At 36.8% G+C, this 26868-nt stretch overlaps 2 protein-coding genes across 3 annotated transcripts in view; one reads left to right on the top strand and one right to left on the bottom strand.

The window, feature by feature from the left end:
* The window catches only part of Pfdn4 (prefoldin subunit 4), a 331489-nt gene that overhangs the window by 156005 nt on the left and 148616 nt on the right, over positions 1 to 26868 (top strand). The gene's annotated exons all lie outside the window — the stretch shown is intronic.
* unc-13-4A (BAI1 associated protein 3) overlaps positions 1 to 26868 on the bottom strand; it is an 84196-nt gene that overhangs the window by 11300 nt on the left and 46028 nt on the right. For both annotated transcript variants that reach the window (XM_069503158.1, XM_069503159.1), the window contains exons 10-20: positions 25524 to 25736; positions 24612 to 24695; positions 21468 to 21632; positions 20752 to 20803; positions 19088 to 19184; positions 16676 to 16808; positions 13081 to 13163; positions 12082 to 12145; positions 9956 to 10116; positions 5617 to 5707; positions 2953 to 3115 (exon numbers count right to left, since the gene is read on the bottom strand). In XM_069503158.1, coding sequence (XP_069359259.1) covers positions 2953 to 3115; positions 5617 to 5707; positions 9956 to 10116; positions 12082 to 12145; positions 13081 to 13163; positions 16676 to 16808; positions 19088 to 19184; positions 20752 to 20803; positions 21468 to 21632; positions 24612 to 24695; positions 25524 to 25736 — 1306 coding nt within the window. The remainder of the gene's footprint in view (positions 1 to 2952; positions 3116 to 5616; positions 5708 to 9955; positions 10117 to 12081; positions 12146 to 13080; positions 13164 to 16675; positions 16809 to 19087; positions 19185 to 20751; positions 20804 to 21467; positions 21633 to 24611; positions 24696 to 25523; positions 25737 to 26868) is intronic.

Genomic DNA, 26868 nt, shown 5'->3' with positions numbered 1-26868 from the left:
TAGCTTATAAATAAAAAAATATCATTAACTTAAAATCTATATCTAAAAATATATAAAAGTAAAAGTTGACTGACTGACTGATCTATCAACGCACTGCTCAAACTAATAGATCAGGCTGAAATTTGGCATGCAGATAGCTATTATGACGTAAGTAGGCATGCGCTAAGAAAGGGTTTTCGAAAATTCAACCCACACACAAACTTTTTTACCCCCTTAGGGGTACAAAAAGTTTGAAATTTGTGTAGTCCACGCGGATGAAGTCGCGAGCATAAGCTAGTAATATATAAAATCGTAGATTATCTCAGAATTCATCAATATAATATAATATCAGACTATTGTTTTATATTTTAAGCTAAAGTTTCAATCAGATTGGAAGAATTAGTAGTTAATTTCATAGAAAAAATACGAGTGCATCACGTAACGCCGGTGCTACGTAGTCGCTACGTCTGTCGTAGGCGCTACGCTTCTAATTCGTTTAATTAATCTAATGGAAATTTGAGTATTAGAAAAAATTATTTTGTTTCACAACAGTTACCCGTCGTAAAATAAATAAATGTGTGATATAAATAAACTCATGGTTAACATTGATTTGTGCTATAAATAAGTACATAATAAATACTCGCAATCGCTAAACAAGCAAAATCATTTATTCATTTTAGTATTATAATAATTAGCACGGCAGTACTTTTGAGCAAAACATACCTAGTAATAGAGACCTACAAAGTAAAATTTCTTGGAATTCGCATGCATTTATAACTTTTATAAGTAGCATAAAGTATTGGTAAAGGAATAAAGCTTTCAGAACACCTGTTCACAGATATTGAACATAGATTTATTAAGTTGAACTTCAAATTCAAGTGTAGTTGAAGCTACTTTTGTTTGTAATAGCTAATAAACAAATAAAGTACACATACATATTTCATGACGAGATTCTGTAAGAGTTTTTGAACACCGATTCTACAACAATTAAGAAGTTCAATCAACTAAGAAGTTCAATTCTTATAGACTAGATAATATTCGCGACTTCGTCCGCGTGGATATCGGTTTTTAAAAATCCCGTGGGAACTCTTTGGTTTTCCGGGATAAAAGTAGCCTTGTCCTTCCCCGGTATGCAAGCTATCTCTGTACCAAATTTCGTCAAAATCGGTTGTACTGATGGGCCATGAAAGGCTAGCAGACAGACAGAGAGACAGACACACTTTCGCATTTATAATATTAGTATGGATTGATTGCTCAAACATCAAATTTAATATACCCAATCGTAGGAGGTAGCTACATACGTTTTTCATATGAGATGATATGCAAAAATAAATGGAATATTAAACTTTCATCTCATATATGACTATCTGCTATACCTAGATACTCGATCGTAATAATGCATTAATTGTCATACTAGCTAGCTAGTGTACCCGATAGCCTGGCAAAACTCAATAAAAATCGAATAAAAATAGTCTGAAGTGCTTCATGCACGGATTATTAGTTTTATAAAGTTAAAATGGCACGAGGATAAAGGCTTCAGGAGATAATAATATTCTATTCACTGGTAGATCTGAGTTTAATTACCATAACCATACATTCTGTATGGAAAATGGAAAATATATAGGTCAGTAGATAAGTAATAAGTAATAAGGTATATTTTTAATTATAATAATAGTCGCCATTTCCTTACGGAGTAGGTATATTGACAAAATGCCTGGCGCAATGGTGCACGCTGTGGTCTTATAAGCGGGAGGCCCAGGTTTCGATTCCGAGGGGGCAGTTTGGAAATATATTATCTCTAAATCATCTCTAGTTTGGTGTAATGGGAGGCTTCGTTCGTGGCTAGTAATCACCCTATCAGCAAATAATATGAACCCGGTGCCGCCAAGCGATTTAGCGTTGCGGCACGACGATGCCCCGTCGATACCGAACTGAGGTATGGGTTTGATTAAATTGCCATACCACTTCCAAGCTACTTCCCTAACATTTAATACTGCATCATCACTTACTACCAGGTAGTATCGCAGTCAAGGACGAACTTATTTTATTTTATTCGTTTATTTGCAATCAACAGCGATACATACAACATAATTTTACATAATAACAGACTGAAAATAAGGCCAAATAGGATTACAATTTTGTTTTACAGATTACTTAAATAGTTATTAATTATAAATTTATAACAGTAGGTACGTTTAAAGAGACCAAATAATTTAAGCAAGTTTTACAATATAATAATATGAAAATATAAAAGACAATTAACTAAAAAAATACCTAGTAGGTGATATAAAAAATCTTATATCGAGTTTAAAAAAATACATACGTACTCGTACCTACAGATAAATAATGCTGAAACTCGTTTTAATCGTAGGTAGGTAAGTTATTTGAACACGCCAAAGTTACCGGCCAACTCTTGAGTTATCTTCATAATTTGCTTAAAGGTTAAGGTTGTTAAATTTATGCGTTACATCACACAAGGGACTTTGTCAGGTGAACGACTTTGTCTTAAAAACGTTTCTCTCGTTAGACGTTGACTATATTATATAGAGCGGTTATAAATTAGCGTTTTTTTTACGTTTCGGATTAGCGTTTTTTTTATAAGCTAGTATTTTGACCGAGGGCCTTTTGGCACATGTGCATCTCGTTTGATCGTATACGCGCCTATGAGATCGTATACCTACGCGCGAACCGCGAAAGATGCAACTCATATTTCTATTGACAGAACCACTGCTGGTTTGAGCAAAAACTTACGCCGGAATAAGTGCGTGTACATTCGTTGGGTTTTATTGAAGATCGAAATGTAACGTGCGTGTAAGCGCGTGTGCCAAACCGAGCGTGAAACTTGCAGAAAAAACGATAACCTGTAACAACCTTTAATCATACCTACCTCATAAACCATGCCTAAGTTGACGACGCAAAAAGTTTTAAAAAAACTAATCTAACGTAACACTAATAAAATATTGTTAAGAATACCTGAGGCGTAGGCAGAGTATCGGGAGACCAAGCGAGGTGGAAGACAGCTTTTCGTAAAGGTGGGCGCGCACGAGCCGCGAGCGGCGCCGCGGCGCGTGTTGACCGGGAATCCAGTGTTCCAAGAGCTCCACGCACTAGTTGCCGCGCGTTTTCGTCATTTGCACTAATGAGAGAATAAAAAATTATACTACGGTTTGCATTTACGAATATTATTTTATTTTGTAACTTCCCGCAACGGTTTAACGCTCTAAAAACATGGAAAACCAGAAATATCCACGCGACACCCTTCCATAAACCACTCATGACTAGACTTCCAAAATATGTATACATAGCCCATTGGTCTTGGTCATGGATGTTTTACCCGATCAATGATAGATGAAAGATGAAAATGATAGATGAAGATTATAAAAAAAGAAATTGATTTGAATATCTGCTTTTGCACAAGTAACATAAAAAATCATTTTTTTTCGATGACTGATATAAAAGTGAAATGAAAAATGCAATTAGGTTGCTTTATGTAGAAGTAGAGCTTTGTTGTAAGTGTCGATATTCAATCGCGCGACACTAGGGGTCGCGTGTCGCCGTCGTGCGTCGCTGTTGCGTACCAGAAAGTCTACCTTAACAGCGATCACGCACTCATCCGATCCAAATCCGTGAAAATACGGATATGAAAAATATCTAAGTCATATATATACATATATACATAAGCCACCATACACTTAGTTCTATGACTGTATTTTCACGGACTCGTATCTAATAAGTGTGTAACTGCCCTAACAATAATCCACTGTCTGTTCTATGGTTTTCGGTATTGCTTCCGAGAAAACTACCTAAAAAGAGTACGAGTAGAAAAGGTTATATTTTTCTCGCACCTTAATATTATGAGTGCCTTTAGAAATATTTCTCCCGGATATTTATCCTTTTCTCTATTCCCACGCACACATTCCCTACTGTCCTACGGCAGAGAGTAATTTATCCATAAAATAGGTAATAACTCTAACAACCTCGTTTCCCTTTATTATGAAAATGGCATGGAAAATGACTTCATAAAATATTATTAAGCACGCAGGTAGGTAATACGTATCGAAACTTTATTTAAGAGAGAGAATACTTTCCGTTAGTTATCCAGTATAATAATACACCTTAACAATTGGACACCAAGTAATTTTATTTGCTCACTTGGCCAGCGGACCTTCTCACTTTGATAGGAGACCCGCTGAGACCCGTGGTGCTCAGTAGTGCGGTAGCGAATAGCGATGAAGTGAGATGATGATACATTTTATTTGTGTCTATTCCGTCACATAGCCGGATTTTATTTAGGTACATGCATGCTCTGTTGGTACGTAAGAAAAGTAGAATTTAGTATGTAATAATTCTTGTTCGAATATACTATGAGTATCAAATGGACCTAAATGGAGTCTGGACCCACCCGATCCTCCATTATGGAGGAACGGGGAAGGGTCCAGTCCACAGTGGGAAGTGAAGTCAGAACTTTTCTTTTTTTAGATATCTATTTAGATTAAGTAGCCAAAAGTAAAGTAGTAAGTAGTAGTAGTTTAGATAAGCAAAAATCAAACGATATATTAGTTCCTAATACCTACTGTGCATGATAGATATTAGGTATATGTCGTAATATATGTGAGAAAGTACCTATAGGTACCCAAGTATTTATTTTAGAAAGCGAAACTCAAAATAGACATCATAAGATAAAACATCACAAGAAGAAACCAATAAAATATAACCTTAGACATAACCTTCCGTGCATGTTACACGAGAAAAGTGTCACTTTTCATAAAAGTATTTTCGTGCCAAGCTCACTGGGGTGGCAAAGAAAATGTAGGAAGCGAGCGACTCAATCGTTGCCGATTCCTGCCAAGCGTGAACCGTTGCCCTTCAAGTGGAGCGAAATCGGTTCATGTATTCAGCGGCCTATTGCATACCTCAGTGGGCATGTAATTTGGTTATAATCAACTATTAAGTGTCAAACGGTTACGGTGTCTATGCCATCACTACCATTGTATAATTCGCAACAGGTTGAAATGGCAATCGGGGAGGGAACGCCCTGCACGCCCGCATAGCCCCCATGCTAACCAAGTGCGTGCGAGCGCGGGTGACGTGCGGGTACGCGGAGCGTCTTCTCCCGCCTCAAACTCCGTTTGCTATATTATGGCTGCTAATCCGCACTTGCAAGTGCGGATTAGCAGACTTCACACACCTTTGACTTTTGAGAACATTATGGAGAATTCTCAGGTGTGCAGGTATCGTGAGGACAGGATGGTTTCTTTCTCCGTTAAAGCAAGTGATATTTAACGGTACAACGGATGGGGTTTGAACCACTGCGCCGCCGCGCCGCCGCGCCGACTTTTCGGAATGCAGTCCTATTGAGGCTCTAAAAGCGTTGAAATTATTCACGTAGAACACGATGATGTATAGCCGACTGAAAATATTGTAGGAACCTTTAGAAAGAGATTTCGGCTTCGTAGAGCGTTGTCTCTGTCACTCATACCTATGTGACGTTTTGTCGTTCCCAACGACAGAGACAACGCTCTACAAAACCGCTATCTCTTTCTAAATGTCAATGTATAATATTTCCTGCCGCGTACTGTAGTTATTCGTATAGGTATGTACATACATGGTCCCCAGTTCCGAGATTAGTTAACTTACATGTGATCGTCATCGTATTCAGCGAGAGAGCGGCGCACATACTCCAGGTTGTTCACAATCGTGCATATCTCCTCCGTCGTTTTGTTCTGCCCTGTAACGTTTGTTTGTATTACACTTGTGTCCGCTATTTTCAATAAAAGAATTGCTCGCATTTTGTGGATCTGAATATTTTCATGTTACTTACATAGAAATTCAGGCTATCTATATTCTATATACATATTTTTATCTCGTGTGTACTTAGCTGATACCATAAAAATCTATTACACTTTCATATTAGAATAAACGATAGACATTGTAAACTGCTGCGAACACTGAGATGGACATAGGTATTAGGTATCCAAGTAGGTACACTACAAGATGTACATGCCATACAAAATAGTTATTTTTGGTCGATTCGAAGCAGGGTTGTTGCGGATGCCAATATTTGGACATCCACGGATGCGGATATGGATGCGGATTATTAAAAGTTCACATCTGCGGCTGCAAATGCGGAATGTTAGGTACCATTGTACACTTTTTGTTTGGTCAGTTAGCGAACGAAGATATCAACTAGCGAACACGCGCGAAACACGCGCCACTCTGGCCCCTAATTTCTTTGCAGGTCGTCACCTGTTAAAATATTAATCTGCATCCGTAAAAGCTCCGCATTAATTGATGTGGATGCGGTTGCGGATATCCAAATTGATGCAGATATTCCGCATTTGCGAATGCGGATGCGATTATCCGTAACACCCCTAATTCGCAGCGCCTCACTATGCGTGGTGGGGAACGGGCGGGAAATCAAAATTGACACTTTTTGTCACTATGCTATACTGACAGTTGATGTCTCATCACTAACATTTATCTACTAATGTAAGTATTGATCATTTATTTTACATTCATATACCTACATTACAAAATAACATTAATAATATAACATGAAGCCTCAGTCTCACATAATAAGTTTAAATTTATATTTAGTTCCGAGAACGCTCACATGACGCTCACTGCTGCTATCAGTGCCAAAATGGCGAAAACCAAGTAGGTTCAAACACATGTCGGCAATCACAGGTCCAGCGTACTTGTATTTGTAGAGGTCAGTGAAAGTGTTTTGAAGTGATTGGAGTGTTTTGAAGAGGTCACTAATGAACGCTTCCTACTCACGCCTCGTGAGAACACAGTAGGTACTACAGTGACCTTTAGTGGTCAGGATTGCTTAGTTAGAATTTAGTTACCAAAGCTGGACGGTATAGGATAGGTTTTAGATTTGCGAGTATAATCTCGTCTAAGTACTAAGTACTTAAGAGCCGAGAAAGACGTCATTCCATGGTAGGTACTGACTGACCCACTGCACTGGTAGGAGCGGACACACCGGAATGAGCGCGTACACGCGCGTTTGTTATATTGAAACACAAAATCAATTGTTTGTGTAAGTGCATAGCCAAAATGAATGTAAAACCCGCAAAAAAACGATAATTTGTTACCAGACTAAAACTTCGTCATTGTGAACTAGCAAAGTAGTAAAAAAATCTCTCCAGTCTGGCATAATAAATTATTGATTAATGATAATGATGTTACCAATTATTTATTGTGATCAAAGCAATAATTGAAGTGCGTTTGAAGTGGTCACTTAATGAATTTGCCGGTCTGGTGTTTTGTGAAGGCGCGTTTAGTTAATTTGCTTTCAAGAACTGGATCTAGGAAAATTTACAATTTCAATTTTCCATGTTTAAATGTACCTATTTAGTTTAAATCAAATCTTAATCGAATTCCTTACGCATGATTTTACACATATTATAGAGATTGTGAAGTTTACCTACTTAACTAATATCCAAGCAAAATAAAAGTTTTTGCTTTCTCATCGCACACATTAAATCTGCTAGCGTATATAAGTCACACCTGGGGTAGGAAAGCAACGCGCCATTCAAGGAATTTTGATTTATTACCAGCAGTTTCGAAGCATAAACCTAAAAAGTAGGTTTTTAGGGTTCCGTACCCCAAGGATGCCTGCTAAGCCTGTGCAGGTCGTTCGTCTGTCTGTTAGCGGGCTGTATCTCGTGAACCGTAATAGGTGGAGAGTTGAAATTTTCAGTGTGTATTTCTAGTGCCTCTACAAAAACAAATAATAAATTAGTAATTGCCCTTTGGCACCCTTCTGGTACATAACCCTACAAAGCAAGATGGCGAATTTCAAAATGGTTACAATGCAAAATAAAAAAAATAAAAAGTACATAGTGTTCATCATCATCATCATCGTGATCAACCCATCGCCGGCTCACTACAGAGCACGGGTCTCCTCTCAGAGTGAGAAGGGTCTTAGTCATAGTCTACCACGCTGGCCATGTGCGGTTTGGTACACTTCACACACCTTTGAGAACATCATGGAGAACTCTCAGGCATGCCGGTTTCCTTAGATGTTTTCCTTCACTGATAAAACAAGTGATATTTAATTACTTAAAACGCATATAACTGCGAAAAGCTAGAGGTGCGTGCCCGAGATCGAACCTACGACCCCCGATTAGAAGGCGGACGTCCTAACCACTAGGCTATCACAGCTAAGTGTTATAACTTTGTAATGATGGTACGGAACCCCTCGTGGTCGTGTGGTTGTCCGACTCCCACTTAATTGCTTTTTTGTACTTAAATAAAATGATTGATGGAGGAAGGTACGACTGCGATGGTCTGCCGTAGTTTATTCATTCATTCGCTGGAATGTTTGTTGTCTCTGGCATAGTACAACTTGTTTAGACTGAAGGATACGTAAGTTGACAGCTGATAGAGCTATTGTGTAAAATACTAGGAGGTGCCTGCGACTTCGTCCGTGTGGATTTAGTTTTTTTGGAACTCCGGAATAAAGAGTAGCCTATGCCCGTCTCCAGGATGCAAGCTATCTCTGTACCAAATAAATGATGTCTTGTCCACTTTGTCCACGTGTCTTGAGCTCCCGTGGGAACGCTTTGATTTTTCGGGACAAAAAGTAGCCTATATTTCCGTGGGATGTAAGTCATCTCTGAATCTTTGAAAAAAGCAACCGCCGAGCTTTTCGCTGGTTCTTCAACGCATAGGTTGGTAGGAAAAGCATTCTAAGCCAAAGATGTATGTAATTGATGATTAAAAAGTACTTGTAAAAGCTTATTTGAATACATACGAAAACGATTAAACAGATGGGCCATAAAAAGCTAGCAGATCGACACACTTCGCATTTATAATATTAGTATGGATTTTAATAATTAACTTTCAAATGGTAAGGCATTTTGTACTTACCAATTAAGTACATTTTGATGATCTATGGGCTAACAAAAGGAACAGAGAAAGTAGAAATAAAACGAATTTATTTATTTTAAATTATAACCTTTGCATCGCATAGGACTAATAAATACCACAGGTACCTATAATACCAAGTAGGTACTTAGTCGGCAAGAAATATACATCGATCTTTAGATGAGATTTCGGCTTTGTAGAGCGTTGTCTCTGTCACTCATGAGTGTGAAGTTTTATCGGCCTCAACGGCAGAGACAACGCTCTACGAAACCGCTATCTCTTTCTAAAGGTCGATGTATAATATTTTCTGCCGCGTACTGTAACTATGACTGTTTCTAAGCGATTAATGATTCAACGCTCGAGCACACAGAGCTGGACTATCGTAGTGTGCGTCAATATTTTACCACTCTAGCGATCGAGTTGGGTTTTGAACTTGAGCTAAATGGTATGTGCAGTCTTAATACAATAAGCTATACTCTTTTTTTCTGTGATCGAAGAACATAATATAATATACCAAATTAATTAGGTACAGCTACTGAAATTTTCTTTTCAAGTTAGGTGAAAATGTTAAGTTAGGTCACGTTCGTTTTAAGACAATAAATTATTATTCCACAACCAATTATAATAGTCATAAATTAATATTTCGAATACGGGAAGAATACATTTTACATTTCAAACTCTTTTGTTGCTTAACTATTGAAGAGCGCGTGGATATTGTTACTTCAAAGTGGTAACAAGAACTCTTGCTTCAAGGGTTGCTGAAACTCTCGCGTCAAGGGCGCTAACCGCCAAGTGAGCATGGATAATAAGAAAGAAAAAAGTGGAAATCATTTTAGTTTTCAATGTTAAAAAACCGGCCAAGTGCGAGTCAGGCTCGCGCACCGAGAGTTCCGTAGTACAGTCGCATTTTTTCGACATTTTGCACGATAAATCAAAAACTATGATTCATAAAAATAAATAAAAATCTGTTCTAGAATCCACAGGCCTTTCATATGATAACCACACTTGATATGGTTATCTTTAACTTTGATAATTGAAAATACTAATTATTAGTTCATGACCATTATTTAATTTAGAGTAGATCTGTGTTATTACTTACCATGGTTCTCGTAGTAGCCTTGATCTGCGAGCGCACCGTGTACCAGATCAGCGTAGTGCAAAGCAGTGGCGCAGGCTGCTTCTAAAAGCCTTAGCCCTCCGCCTACGGTACCTTCTTCAGCACCACCAATGGCTCGCCATACCATCCGCATGTGATACAAACTGCGCAAAAATACTCTTGATCGATTCTGCCCACTGAAGGCTGAGAGTAATTATTATTTAACGTTTTGAAAAATTAGCAACACTGCGGCTGCCTGGTTTTTACACTTGCAAATCACGCCATCTTGTTTCCATAGACAGTTAAATCTCTCAGTGACGTCACTCGACGCTCTATTACGATTGCTATGTGACGACACCGCTCTCTGGAAACCGTAGCTTTGACACTTGGCCGAAGCGCGTCACTGCCATCACACTTTGTGTGTCGCCACAAAAAAAAATGCAGAACCGGTGCGTAGTACTGATAATCTACACTGTGATGATTATTATTATACAAACCAGTTCAGGGATTTCGGTGTAACAGAGCTGTAAATGCTTATAGACAGAGATGTGAAATTTTAGCTAACACAGTATACCGCCTTAAAACATTGTTTGAGATTTCTACTTAACAACGTAGTGCATAATTAGACGGTAAATTGAGAAGCTTAAATTCTATCCCTTTTAACTTACGTTTTAACAGAGATTTGGTGTAACCTTATATTAATTTTCAACTCCGAAATAACCATGAAATTCTGAGTGTTTCAGAATAAGTTTCTTGCACGTGTATCATGTCGGCCTTCATGACATTTCGTCCTGAACACATCACTCGGGCCTATTTAAATCACGGTTTATTTAAAATGAATTATTATAGACAGGTATAGTAGGTACGCGACAAGTTGAACTAGCAATCGGGAAGGGAACGCCCCGCACACCCGCACAGCCACACGGCACAGCCCCCGCGCTGACCCAGTACGGGCGAGCACAGGTGATGTGTGGGTGTGCGGGGCATACCCCCGCTTCATACACCGATTGCCGTCTCAATCTGTCACGGAATATAGGTATAGTTTTTCTAACTAAACGTTAAATAATTTGTAAAAGCTTTTAAAAGGCTTTTAGGGCGTAAAATTTGATTATCGCCCAAATTGTCATTAGTTGTTTTGGTTTCTAAAATGAAACCGAGGTAAATAAGCAAAGAAAAAGCTTTCTGTTTTCCCTACTTATAATATATTTGCAGCTGTCTGTCCACCAAAACTGTTTTTAATATTTTTGTCACAATTTTCTTTTTCATTTTAAAAAAATGATATTATTCTTTTCATCCTTTGTTGTACGATTATTAAGGTACGATTACGGGCATCGGTCCGTAATAACAAAGCTGTTAAAAATAGTCTAATTTTAAGCGATGCAATATTAATTTGCTTGCCATAACTCTGCAGTAGAGGAGCAACAAGCTACATTAACATTGACGACAATGGATATAAAATGGAAGTCGTAAAAGTTCTGAAAGATACCCGTAATGTTTATTACGACACCGTTATATTGACGAATTGTGTCATAAATCTGAAATACGGAACTTCCGTCTGTGTCGTCAATAACCGCCAGGTGGGGTTGTAGTCAAGTAAGAGCTTGCCATTAAATATAAAAATTCTCTCTTACTACTAATTTTCAAATACCATTAAAAATCTGCTTAGGCCTTAGTCGGAATTCAATACTAAATACACAAGTTTAAAAAATGTATATCGAGTGTCTTAAATATTCATTAAAATAGCAATAAAATTGGTCAAAATATTGTTAGCGTAGATTTAACTAACTAACGACGTTGACTTGATGGTTCGTTATTCGTAGCGTAGGTAAGTACAGTGTGTCCACACATTGTTTAGAAACAAAACAAACTTTAATAACATTGTTAAATTAAACTTAAAGATATTACATGCACAAAAAATGCACATTTAAAACAACAAACTTTTATATGTAATTTTTTATGGTAAGTAATTAAAAAATACGCACTCAATCATTATCATCATCATCATCAACCGATAGCTGTCCACAGCTGGACATAGGTCTCTTGTAGGGACTTCCACAAGCCACGGTCTTGCACCGCCTGAATCCAACGGCTCCCTGACACACACACAAAAATAAAAATAATATACTTACCATGCAGCGGTATCTACAGAAGATGTGCTATGTTTAACAATGTGTTCCCCCTCGACGGAGCGATCTAAAACAATCGTAAAAAGTTATAGGTGGTGTCGTAACACCGAGCATGTAAAAAAACAAACAGCTTTTTAAAACCGTGGCAGTAAATCCTATAATTGTAAATGTATAGCATTCAATGGAACCTTTAATATTTTTTTTCCACAAAGCGAATACTTACACAAATCTTTACGCTCTAATCTAATTAAAACACCTGTAAAATTATAACCTTACACGTAATAAAATACAATTCCTATGAAATTCAGTTCAACCGTAACGCAAACATTCGGAAAGCAGTCCCTTATTTGTCTCCGGACCAATAAAGGTGTTCGTGTTACGCCACCGTTTAGAATCCGATGCTTATCTAAATGGTGCCCCGAGCCGGGGTGTGAACCTTCGCCTTTCGCCTCACAACAATAATTATGCCCTTTCATTCTCGACGCATATTATTATTCACAGTCGCGTCCAAATTGAAGGTTTCTAGACAATATCAGTTTCCCCACCTTCATTAATTCTTGCCTACGTTTTAATGTTTTCCTTTTATTTTGAAAAAAGAGGTCAAATACATTAGCGGTGGACATCGGAGGCCTTGGGTGGCATCACGAAATGAGGCCCCCGTTCAGAGAACGACGAGAATTTAACGGATTATTAAGTATATTTATTTCGTAGGGATTTGATTCCCGGAGGAATCTGTGAAATAATAATGCAAGAATGAAGAATATAAGTGCGAAAGAACTGAACGCAGAAGAATTTCCTTAATTTTTACAGAAGCAATCTTGTATCTTTTTCAGTCTTTAGTTTTCACGGGGGCTTCCGACTCAAAGCTTGTTCTAAATTATTGATTATGTTCGAGATTTTACTAAAGGATTTCCCCTAGTCCGCCATTGAAACACATACATATCGAAATCATGTCATCTTACTTGCGTGCTGGGAATTCTCAACTTTGTGTTAATTACTCACCAAGTTCTACTGATGCTCGCACCCGTTGTAAGGCCATCGTTTTGGTTACAGCAAGCCATCGATCGATCAGTGGTTCAAACCATCTGCCAAAGTAGATTAATCAATTACAACCATACTATAATTTTAATAGTTGCACACTCCTCAACATTAGAGTTCATATTCCATCTTGGGCCTGTTTTAAATATTATTTATGAAATACAGGTTCTGTGTATTAATAAAACTATAGTAGGTAATAAATATCTACAGTGAATTAACACTCAATATTCACTTTTTAATACCATGGATTAAGGTTTTAAAAATCCCGTGAGAACTCTCTGATTTTCCGGGATAAAAACACTTTCACTTTTATAATAAAGGTAGTGATTTAAACACCATAATGAAAATGCAGTGGTCTCATTATCATTATCAGAATAATTCAATTTGATCTATTGCCTATCTATATGCCTCCACTGATAGAGCAGTAAACATTAATTACATGCCCTTAAAAATAACATTATTTATTAGCTTTATGTGAAATCATCTGATTATAAAATGCGCCTGACCATAATATGTCATTTAACAAAGCGACATCATTGATGCTAAAAAGTTAAAGTATAGTTAGAGCAAAGGCTAACGACTGCAATGATTGCATGTGAAATCCAATAAATGTGATCACTTTAATGACTTTAATGGTTACGGTCGTAGGTTGCAGTGAATGCGACTTATCAGATGAGGCATGGTTTGATGGACCATTACAGCCTTACAGACATTTCACGGTTTTACGGCTAATCGAGTGTCGATCCTTCAGATTTTATCTCTTTATATGTTTTATTCTGTAAAATCTATCTGTAATTTGAACTCAAACTCAAGGCATTTATAAAAAATGGATACCATTGTACCTACACATTTTTATTGTCGATAATTGTTTTTGTAAGATTATCTAATAGTGATAATTAATAACGTAAACTTAAAGCGAAAGCTACGAGCGTTCCAAACGCGCCCTGGTCTAAGAAGAAGATTCCTACTTAAAGAGGTATTTCCATCAAATTCAAATATTTTATTTCACGACTTTCACGTAGGCATAGATAAAATACACATATACCAGCACGTAGGTACGCCTACTGTGGCTCTTATGTTATGATTAATCAAGACTCTAGCTACCACTGCCGATTCGGTGTAGTAAATTCCTCCTACATCTGTATCTGTATTTCTGAAATTAAATATATTTTGAAAATTTTAATCGAAGGAAGCATTATCGATATCAAGCCTAAAACAGTAACTGACTGAATGTGCGTCGAATGTCTGCCTGTTTGTCCGCCCGCGCTTTACTTTTAAAACCCATAACATATCTGCGAACTTTTTCCCATTTGTTACTATTAAAGATTATTATTTTTAACAACAGAGATTCGAATAAATTCGAATTAAGTATATCACCCAAAAAAGCCCAACATATCTTAATAATCTTTTATTCCACAAATCGCACTTAAAAGTAAGCCTTCTTTCAGCGAAACAACTCGAATTGGTCTCAAATATAGGTACGTGAAACGAATGGTGAACCAGACTTTCAGTTGATAAAGGCTTTTCGTTCATTTTGGAGTAAAAATAATTAAAGCATACTTACCTACTATCATCTAAGGATAATAAACTTAATTTTTGTATAGTGTTTTGTATATCTAACGCCTGTTATACTAATAACAAAAACCGACCAAGTGCGAGTCAGACTCGCGCACCGAGGCTTCCGTACCTACAGTCGTATTTTTTCATCATTTTGCACGATAAATCAAAAACTATTATACAAAAAAATTAATGAACATCTGTTTCAGAATGTACAGGCAAAGCCCTTTCATATGATACCCCACTTAGTATACTTATCTTACTTTGAAAATTGTAAATACCAATTATTTGTTCATGAACACATTTTTTTTGGTGTAACTACAAATTCACAGTTTTAGGATTTTTTTACGTATGCTATAAGATCTACCTACCTGCCAAACTTTATGATTCTAGGTCAACGGGAAATGCCTTATAACGAAGTGATCCTATAAGGGTGGGAACTGGAAAGGATCCTATTCTACATGTATCTATGGGTTAATTTGGTTGGTATTAGCGGTTAGGTTACACTTAGTAGGTATATGAAAGTAAATCTTGAGAATACGACTCCATCTGACATCAATATAAGTAAATTTGTAATTTTGGAAGCCGTTTGAATCATAATATCTCCGAAAGCTAGTTCGTGGCCGAATGCCTTTGAAAATTAGATTTTTCTCATAGCGAGATAGAACTCTGTAAGAATTGCCAATTTTAAGGATTATGTAAATGTCTTTAGTAATAGACGACCGTTTTATCCTCCTTATCTTATTTTTAGGGTTCCGTACCACAAAAGGAAAAAGAAATCCTTCTAGAATCACGTCTGTCCGTCTGTCGTGTCTGTCAAGAAAACCTATAGGGTACTTCCCGTTGCCTAGAATCATGAAATTTGGCAGGTAGGTAGGTCTTATAGCACAAGTAAAGGAAAAAACCAAAAATCTGTGAATATATGGTTATATCACACAAAAAAAAATTAAAATGTGTTCATAAACAAATAATTATTATTTTTAATTTTCAAAGTAAGATAGCTATGCTAAATGTGGACTCATATGAAAGGAGGACTCAAAAAATACGTGTAAATTCTAAAAAATATTTTTATATATTTTTATTCATAATAGTTTTGATTTATCGTGCAAAATGTCGAGAAAAATACCCGAGTACGGAACCCTCGGTATACGCGAGTCTGACTCGCCCTTGGCCGGTTTTATATATATTTTTTTTCTTACTCAGCTCGTAAAAAGATCATAAAATGATAGAATCACAACGTTAATTTGAAATTGTAATCATAGGCAGACTAAGCCCGTCGGGGGCCTGAGGCGGCATCACTTAATGAGGCCCCGTTCTCTATTGTGATTTTTTTGGGATTTGACCCCTGAGAGAAAATAATAAAGAATATGCTTAGTTTTACTGAAAATAAGTATCCAGGTTACTTATAATGTAATTTAAGTAACAAGATATCTATTCCACTGTATCCGTGTATTTGCTCTTCGTTCTGCTATCACAGAACAGCGAGAAACCGTGAGCTTTGTTATCATTATGTGATTACACACATAATTTATTCTCAAGAAACATTTTTGCTATGGCAAGGCACGCCCTTCCGGCAGGTGGAATCTTTCATTTTATAACACTAGCTGACGCCCGCGACTTCATCCGCGTGGATTTAGTTAGAAAAAAGTTGGAAAAGTTAGAGATGCCTGCACGTGATCGAACCCCTGACCTCCGATTAGGAGGCGGACGTCCTAACCACTAGGCTATCACAGCTAAATATACACACACACATTTTTGCTATGGCAAGGCACGCCCTTCCGGCAGGTGGAATCTTTCATTTTATAACACTAGCTGACGCCCGCGACTTCATCCGCGTGGATTTAGTTAGAAAAAAGTTGGAAAAGTTAGAGATGCCTGCACGTGATCGAACCCCTGACCTCCGATTAGGAGGCGGACGTCCTAACCACTAGGCTATCACAGCTAAATATACACACACACATAAAATAAAATATACTGCACTATGTTAAAGACGTGGACTTACTGATAAGCATCCAAAAGCTGTGGCGGCGGATCATGAGCTGCGTGCAGGGATGACGAAGGGGACGCAGCCGAGCAAAGTTCTCTCACTGCCGCCAACACCTCAAACGGTAGGGTCTTTGCTGACACTACACACACTGAATTTTTTTTCTCATTAAACCGTATAGGACTAAGGTAGTTATAATCAGGGGGCACGGCAATGCCCCCGCCAAGACGAGCCAAACTATCTATTTTTCCTTAACTGACTTAAAAGGTAAGTATACAAGTAGCTTCTCGCTGAAATGCGTAAAAGGCGCACTTTACGCGGCACATACGACCTTGTTTTATTTTTAACCGACTTCAAAAAAAGGAGGAGGTTCTCAATTCGTCGGAATCATTTTTTTGTTAATTCGTTTATTAGTAATCAACAACACAATATAATATACAATATAATTTTACAAAATAGGTATCAGACTGAAAATAAGGCTAAATAGGATTACAATTTTGTTTAACAGATTACTTAAATAGTTATTAATTGTTAGCGCGAACTGACAATGAAATCATGATATTATATTATATGCGTGAAAAACCTAACTCCAGAAGGCCTAAAGCACCGGGCAAATCACGTCGCTTAAGTGTTTCGCCGAGAAGGTTTCTGCGATTTGTTTATCTTTAACAAAAACTAAAATAAGTATAAGTCCCGAAAATTGCTATTGCGCTGGAACCATGTCTCATTAACATCGAAATGACGTTATTTTGACGTCATTTGACGTTTATTTAAGTAAAAATATACCATCAGCTCGAAACTTCAGTCTAGTGCTGACGTCGCTAAAATGGCGGCCACGCGCATTAGCAATTTGCGGGACTCATATGGATTTTAACACAAATCGTAAAACTAATTTGTTTCGATTATCGCAAACTCTATTGTTTGAATTCCTCTACCCCCAGCACAAATAACTTAGGAATTAGTTTCATCGTAGGCGTAGGTAACCTTTTGTCAAAGTAAGTTTTGCAAGCAATTAGGTATTAATAGCATCGATTTTCAATTATAGGTAGAGATCCGGTATTAGAAATAAATATCTACCCTCATCTGTTAAAAACAGATGACGGTACTTATCTCTTTATACCTGGCAACCCCATAGTTGGGGAAATAGGCAATCTTTATGTTTCAACTCCTTGGGATATATTCTCTCAGCTGATGCTCGATTGTCATAAATAACTAAATCAGGGAAGTTGATCGATTACATTTAATTTTTTTTACTGTTTAACACCATTGGCACGTGATTTCGCTATAGGCAACCTATTCGCGATGTATCAATCTATACATTATCTAGTCTAACATATATTCTTTATCACGATTAAATAACAGATGAGGGTAGATTTTTCTAATGCGGGATCTTAGACCATTATGTTTTCACCATTTACCCTTGCTAATTTACAAGACATAACATACTACATACAATTTCATAACAAATAAGTGTAATAACTTGATGTATTTTAATCAAAATATATAATATAAAAGGAAAAGGTGACTGACTACTGTCTGACTGACTGATATATCAACGCCCAGCTCAAACTACTGGGCGGATCGGGCTGAAATTTGGCATGCAGATAGCATATTTCACCCCCTAAGGGAGTGAAATAGGGGTTTGAAATTTGTATAGTCCACGCGGACGAAGTCTCGAGTTACAAAATAAAATACTAACACATCGGTTGCACTATTTTGTGGTTATTTCTTCAATTTTCAAAAAACGTGAGAAGAATGCGCCAAAAAAGCTGGTATTTCACTAAAATGACGCTATTATCCTTAAGATGTTACGTTAAAATGACGTTGCAGTTGCTAGCATAAGTTTGCTCAGGCGTCAGAGCTTACTTCTTTGTTCTCATTTGAGTTGAGTTGAGTTGAGTCTCATTTGTTATTCAAAGGCGTTATCTGCGAAGGCACCGGCACGCGAGGTCCTCTTATCTCATGTTATAATTTAAGTGCTTCATGACAGATATTATGCACTTCAAGCATATTTTTGAAGAAAAAATTCCTTTACGTGCGTTGGGCCACGTTGGGCGACATTGGGATAGGTAAAAATTTGAAGGTCGCGTAACTGACACGCTAATGTTAATAGTGTTAATAGTGTAGCTAAATATGCGAGTACCTAGGTACCTACGAGTGAAATTGCTGTAATAGACAGTCATATTGATAAGAGTCACGACTCTCAGCAGCGAGAAGTACAACGCAAAGCGAGCCTAGTTAGTATACTATGTAGTAAAAGCAAACCACCAAATAAGATCCAGAATTTAATTATAGCCATAATAAAGAGATCTCTACTATTATCAAATCGTACCATATAATGACGAAAAGGTTTTTTAGCGCCTTGACAAATGTAAGTAATAAGTTTAACAACAAAGTAAAGCATAAAATTACAATAGGGCGGATGCTTACTTCCGTTCCCTTGCTCATCAAATATCTCCTCTTCAGCGACCCCACACCACCCTTCCGCCACCCAGTGCTCCACACACTGTTTAACGTCCTCTGACACCTACAACAAACATAGTTTTCCACAACAAAGTCCCTTTATAATGACATCAATAATAACAAAAATTACCTAAGCAATTTGTCTAATAATTTGACTTTTGAAAATAAAAGGTCAAACTATTATTTCTGCTTTTATTTTTCGGGCTGCTTTTGAAGCACATATTTACATATAGGTATCTTGTAGAATTGTAGATACTCATATCGCTAATACTAATAGAGACAAGAAAAACAAAGATAATCTCATACAATGAAAAGAAAAGTCCTGACTGACACTCTCTAACTGTCTCTGAATCGTAACCCTTGGACTTATTGGATGGCCAATATTTTTTCAGCGGAAAAAATATTGGCTATCCTAGGTATGACGCTGAATAATGTCCTAATATAACGTCCTAAAATATAGAGATTTCTGTTAGTATCATTGAAAGAAAGCCAACAACCAACATAAATCAATTTTATCTTTAGTCATCTTATTATTTCCTGTTATTCGGAGTTTTGTTAATGAAAACTCTTTTCAAAGGATGTGATCATATTTAAGCTCGGCATCCATTTTAAATGAACCGTTAAGATGAGAAAAATGAACACAATTATAAAGGACACAAATAATTCCTCACTGGCATTCCTTTGTTCTCAAATAAGCGTAATATCATTTCACAAAATGGATCCATAATAATCATCTTTAATAGCGATAGGACTTGAAATTGAGTGATGAAACCTGTCTAATATAAGCAAATTCTAAAGGTTACACTCATGTTACAGCTGTTGTTTAACCATCTAAAAAGTTTGACTACATTAATAATAATATATGTTTAGCGTTACGTAACAAGAGAAGCACAGAGTAATTATTTATACTGAATTTCAGCCTAATTAAATTTGTTAGTTTAAGTTTTCACACAATGTATTATATACTAGGTACCATATTATATATTTGAAGATTAAGTAAACGACTTATGAACGATAACGGAACATATGACGAGTAACAATCTAACAACTAACATATCACCCTTTTTTCACCTTCCTAGCATTTTGTGTAAACGAATAATAACTTTACCTTTTAAAACAACAAAATAATTGTGACTGAAAAGTCAGAAAGAGACTAAGTAGGTACTTACTCACCTATTACACGTGAAATCTAAATATAAAAAAAGAAAAGGTGACTGACTGACTAATTAAGAATAAGAATAAGAATAAGAATAATTTATTGACTGATCTATCAACGCACAGCTGAAACTACTGGACGGATTGGGCTGAAATTTGGCATACCTATTATTATGTAGACGTCGGTTAAGAAGGTATTTTTAAAAAATTCTACCCCTAACGGAGTAAAATAGGGAGTTGAAATTTATGTAGTCCACGCGGACGAAGTCGCGAGCATAAGCTAGTAATAAATACGAATGCGAGTTGCGACGGATTGTTGTTTATTATTCAGCTTGGGAAAGAACATTTGTCGGATATGGAATTAAACGCAAATAGAGTACTTGCTGGTGCATAAATGCATTGTAAAGACAGAATATGTACTTAATTTAAATAAAATTTTATACTCAAAACTAGGTATTATTAGTACCGTAACTTACCATTTTGTCAATTTGTGTGAATACCACGCTGAAATATGGGACGTTGTTGGTCCTGTAACGAAATGATTTTTCAATAAATTATTGTAAGTAGGGCGTAAAAAAGAAATTTCAACTTTGTGCTTGCTTATCATCATTAAGATGATGGCTGTAACGAAAAGGAGTACCTAAGGTAAATATTACTTTAACTTTACAAATCGTCAGTCCCTACGAATAATCCCTTAACTACAAATGACAAATTTTACAGGCAAGCACATCAAAGTTATAAACATATGTACCTCTGTCTACATCATGTTCTACACGTAAAGTCATGAAAGGTATAAATGTTTATTAACGTGTGATATCACTACCCATCACTACCCATATTATAAATGCGGAAGTGTGTTTGTTTGGTGGCTTATTGGTTTGTCCTTCAATTACGTCGCAACGGAGCAACGGATTGACGTGATTATTTGCTATATATTTCAATATAATAGTATAAAGGTATACCTAGTTAAAGGTCTGAAGAGAGATATAGGCTACTTTTTATCTCTCGGGCGAAGTCGCGGGCATCAGCTAGTATTTAATAAAATTCAATTTGCCAACTTAGACTTATTTTTGTAAAACTAAACGCTAGTAAGTATAAGGTGGCTTGAAGCTCACGAAAACGAAACATGGAAATCACGTTTCTACTACTTAGGGGATTGTACGTAGGGATCATTGATATCTACTTCACTTACGTTTCAAAGAGTGGGTGATAATAAGTGAGTCCTTGTTGCAGATCTATCTGTACCAATGTGATGAGATTTACCAGGTCTTCCCCGCGTTCTGAGTCTGTGTCTTGAGCGCAAAGAGCTTCGTACCATTCTGCTGATCCTTTACGTAGTGCGCCGACTATTTCGCTCCTACGAGAACGATTGTTGTTTAAAATATGCACGCAGGTAATTAAAATGATTTTAGAGGCATATTAGAAGTTAAAACTGCTGAACAGTGAAACGTAGCCATACTATAACCAGTTAAAGCAATCTCAAATTTGAATAAAGTGACGGTTTTTCCCCGTTTTCTGTATAAACAAAATGCCAAAGACACATCCAGATTCCTAGGATTTAAAAAAAATTATTCAGAACCACCTCCTTTTTGGAAGTCGGTTGAAAATGAAAATGTGTTAAACAATGTGTTGAACGATGTACGTTTATATTTGTTAGTAATAATAATAATAATAAATACACTTTATTTGCACAACCACAAGAAGGATTACATTAAAGAATAAAAAACACAGACAGAAGGAAGATACAAAAGGCGGCCTTATCGCTAATTAGCGATCTCTACCAGGCAATCTTGAAGATTGGAAAGTATAAGGAAAATTAGATTGCAGGTGGTGTGTAATATACTAATAAACATACATTCAAATAACTGATACATACTAATACATAAACCACTAATACATGTATTAAATAATATGTATAATACCAATATACTAATAAAATAGACTAATATATACTCCATAATCGTACTTAAGGAGAAACAAATATGATTGTCGTCTTCAGTTTGTAAGATAATGATTCTTCACTGCAGTTTTAAAGGAGTCTAGTGACTTTGATTTCCGTATGGTCAATGGTAGTGCATTCCAAAGTTCAACAGCTCGCACAGTGAATGAGTTGCCATAGAATTTCGTTTTATGACTCGGCGTTTCTAACATTAAGGTTCGGCAGGATCTTATGTCGGTTTGCACTCCAAGAAAACTAAACTTCTCCTTGAGGTAAGGGGGAGTTTTTAAGTGATATAGCACACAGTACAGAAGAGAAAGTACATGCAAATCCCGGCGACGGCGAATAGGGAGCCATTTGAGCTTTTGACGAAATTCAGATACATGGTCATATTTGCGCAAACCAAATATGAACCGAATGGCAAGATTTTGGAGTCGCTCAAGCTTAAGTTGGTCCTCAGTCAAGTTGAGATAGCTTGCGTCCGCATAATCGAGAATAGAGAGAATGTGCCAACATAACTTTGGTTGGAATTGGCAAGAGATAACGCAACCGTCGCAAAGAACTCATCGTCGCAAATGTTCTTCTGCTCAACTTTTTTAGATGTACAGACCAGGACAGTTGTTGATCTAAGTGGATACCTAGGTCTTTAACAGAGTCAGAGTAAGGAATAACAACGCCATTAAAGAGGATCGGAGAAAGGCCTTGCAAGTTAACTTTTGCAATGTATCCTGGACTGCCAATAACAATAGCCTGAGATTTTGCAGGATTAACGCGTAGCCCAAACTGTCTGCTCCAATCAGCAACTGCAGCTAAATCATTATTAATTAGTTTAGTAGTAAGGTTATTAGATAGAATAGATAGCATAGATAAGTACAATTAAAAATGAATTCCGTGACGCCACCCGAATCGGGGTTCCTACTGAAAAACAGCGCTGTATGTTTTTGTACTTGTGCAAGACATAGCATTTATGCTGAGTCGGGACCTTTTTTTTTCGGGTTGTGCCGCACATGACATTCCGGCGCTTCTTCTGCTTGAGGTCTTTTGACTTTACTGCTCAAGTATTAGAGGCACCGGGATGACCTAACTAGGTCTAACTGGTAATGTGTGGCACAGCTTTAAAAAATAAACGTTTTTCTTTCTTCTTAAACGATATAAAAACTTGGATGTATACGGTTACACAATAAAGGAAACCAAAAAATTATGGCTGTAATATACAGACGAATCGAAAAACGGGCATTATGTGAATCTTCTATAACGATAAAATCTATTATGAAATCTATAAAAAAAATCCAATCTACCAATCAGGATAGTCCGTGGTCGTCGCGAGAATGGCTTGTATTGCCAGCTGAAAATATCTTTAATCTTTAAGTCGGATTTATTATTTTTATCGACGCGTTGTTTTGAAAGTGCAAAATATCACAATAAGCGCCTATGTGATAGTGATGACGAGTCATTATACCAAAAATCGGCTTCAAAAGAAGCTCTAAGTATTAAGTACTTAGTCGATTCTTATTCAAACTTAGTTCCTACACAAACAAAGAAAATTTCTTGTTTCTGGAGAAAACCGTAATTTGTACTTCTGGTATAAGTAGCGTACGTTAGGGCCTTGAGGGTAAGACTGTTACTGCTATGCTGTCTACGTGCAATTATTTAAGGGAAAAGAACAATGAAGATAGATAAGAAAATCCTTGACTACGATAGGGCTAGATCTAATCTCCGTTACCAAAACAATAGTAAATTCGAATGAACTAGAACCTTGGAACGGAATTAGTTGTTCTACTCGTAACAACGTTTCTAGCTCGCATTTTTCATGAAAAGGGTTACATTTTTTTCAACAAAAGTTACTTATTACGTGTAAATTACGACAAATGAAAAAAAAACTAGTGAATTACATAATTGTATGGGAAAACTTTTTTTCGCTAACTATGTGCCTCATAAGAAAGCTCAGAGTTACTCGGCGAGCGATAGAGAGAGCTATGCTTGCAGTTTCTCTATGTGATCAAATTCGAAATGAGGCGATCCATACTCCGTAGGAGAACTAGAGTAACCGACGTAGCTCAACGGGTTGCGAAGCTGAAGTGGAAATATGCAGGGCATATAGTTCAAAAAACTAATGGACGTTGGGCTCCCAAGATGCTAGAATGGCGACTTCAAAGTGAAAAGCGCAGCGTTGGCAGATCCCCCACTAGGTGGACAGACGACATCAAACTAATCAAGGGAGCCGCTGGAATCAGACGGCGCAAGACCGTGGCGTGTGGAAGTCCCTACAATAAAGATGAGACATAGAGAAATTGACAATGATGATGATACAAAACTTTTTAAAACTATACTTAGATTTTTTCGATCATAGATACAAATTATATACGGAATATTAGGTGTAATATTAGTGTTACAAACCTGATTTCGTTATTAAAGGGACAACAACGCCAAAATGCTTTCATCTGTGACATTTGATTAAGGCAGCGCAGAAGGAACTCCAACCTGCAAAATTACTACGTTCATATAAACTCCCATTCCAACTTATAGAAAGTTAAAATGTTAAAGTAAACTTGGACGACTCAAAATTGTTAAGTTATAAAATGGAACTCTGTGTTTAAAGAAACCTTGAGTAAAAGTAACAGCGTAAGCGAAATTACAGCTATAATAATAATAATTTAATTAAATAAATAGTTTCAGTAGGTAATGCAAAATGACGTATTCAGATATTTGTTCTTGTCCATATTTGTACGTACTTATGTAGGAAGAATATCTAAATATATAAAAGGAAAAGCTGACTGACTGACTGATCCATCAACGCACAGCTCAAACTACTGGACGGATCGGGCTGAAATTTGGCATGCAGATAGCTGTTATTGGAAAATTCAACCCTTAGGAGATAAAATAGGGGTTTGAAATTTGTGTAATGAAGTCGCGGGCGTACGCTAGTGATAAATATCCATATAAAAATATGTTTTTAATTTTGTCTTTTCTTCTGCTTTTTTTTGGACATTCTTGTTTTTATAATTTTTGTTTTCTAAAGACTTTTATCTTTTTTGATAGTGGCCCCCATAAAAAAATATAGAATTATAAAACAACATTAGACAATCTTAAAAATAACACAGATTCACAGAAATTACATACTTACATACAAAATGAAATATAATGACGAACACGGCGTTATTGTTACATGTGTACAAACGTTTGACTGGGAGATTTTTTGAAACAAGCATAATATTATGTAACCTAAGACGTGCTCTTTCAGTGTTAGTAGGTACTAATTGTTTTACTTGTGCAATAATCATAATAATATTTAAAAGATATGGAACTAACCTATTTAGGCTCAAATGATGGAGCACAGGGTACAAATCCCTATGCAGTCGCAGCTGATGCAGAGCTCGTTCAACGAATTCGCAGAAACACCCAGAAAGCCAACGTTCCTCGTCGCGCGTCGTTCCCGCGCCCGCCTCCCCGCTGCCGCTGCTGCTCAAACTCATACTCGAACACCATTCCCGCTCCAACTCTATCAGCAGCTTATGCATGTACCTGAGTATGAAAACTTTGACTTTGTATTAAAATTATATAAAACTAGCTGATGCCCACGACTTCGTACGCGTGTATTTAAGTTTTTAAAATCCCGTGTGAACTCTATGATTTTAAGGGATAAAAAGTAGCCTATCACTCTCCAGGTGGTAAACTATACCTACCTATGCAAAAATCTCGTCGATTCGCTACTCCGTTGCAACGTGATTGAAGGAAAAACCAACAAACCAATTAACCAACAAAGATTATCGGAGATTAATCATTGTTATTATCCATACATCCATCCATTAGTATAAATGCGAAAATATGTCTGTCTGTCTGTATGTCTGCTAACTTTTCACGGCTCATCCGTTTAACCGATTTTGACACAGAGCTTGTAGCCCAGGGAAGAATATAGGTTACTTTTGTCCCGGAAAATAAACAGAGTTCCCACGGAATTTATAAAAACTTTTTTTTCAATCAGATTATATTAGTAACGTGTGTCAATATTTTAGGCATAAATTATTATTGAAGTTCTAAGACATAATATAGGTAGGTACTAGGTACATCGTCCAGGTAGGTACTTATATGTATTTCAAGACAGTCCGCCTCGCATCGATCTGTTTGAAAGCGCTAATCTCTAAAGCACTGAAGGGGGTTTATTCAACATTTCAACTGTAGGTCGAGTGGTGTTCCGGGAAAGTTTCCCGCACATCTTAAGGCCGTGTTATATCTACTTGCGAAGATAGAACGAATCAGTTATTTGTTAAATACAAAGATATTATAAAACTCCAGGTAGGCAAAGCTCATACACTCATATTTTAAAAAGTGAAGACTATTCGTACGCATTTGCGTGTGACGCGTTTGTGCACAGCACAGACTACGTAAGGTAGCCACTGGCGCGGTGTTAACTTTGGGTAAAATGACACCTGGTCCGCGACTTTATCCGCGTGGATTTAGGTATTCAAAAATCCTGTTTGAACAATTTTATTTTACGGTATAAAAATTAGCCTATGTCACTGTAACTATATCCATGAAAAAAACCACGTCGATCCGACGCGTTGCTCTGTTGAAGGACAAACAAATAAACAAACATACTTTCGCATTTACAATATGGGCAGTGATAATTAAGAGTAGTGATTTATTATTATTTAGG

Source organism: Maniola hyperantus, chromosome 14 (assembly GCF_902806685.2).
Source record: "Maniola hyperantus chromosome 14, iAphHyp1.2, whole genome shotgun sequence".
NCBI lineage: Eukaryota > Metazoa > Arthropoda > Insecta > Lepidoptera > Nymphalidae > Maniola > Maniola hyperantus.
Note: the sequence above shows the minus strand (reverse complement) of the source record. Positions and strands in the feature narration are given on the sequence as shown.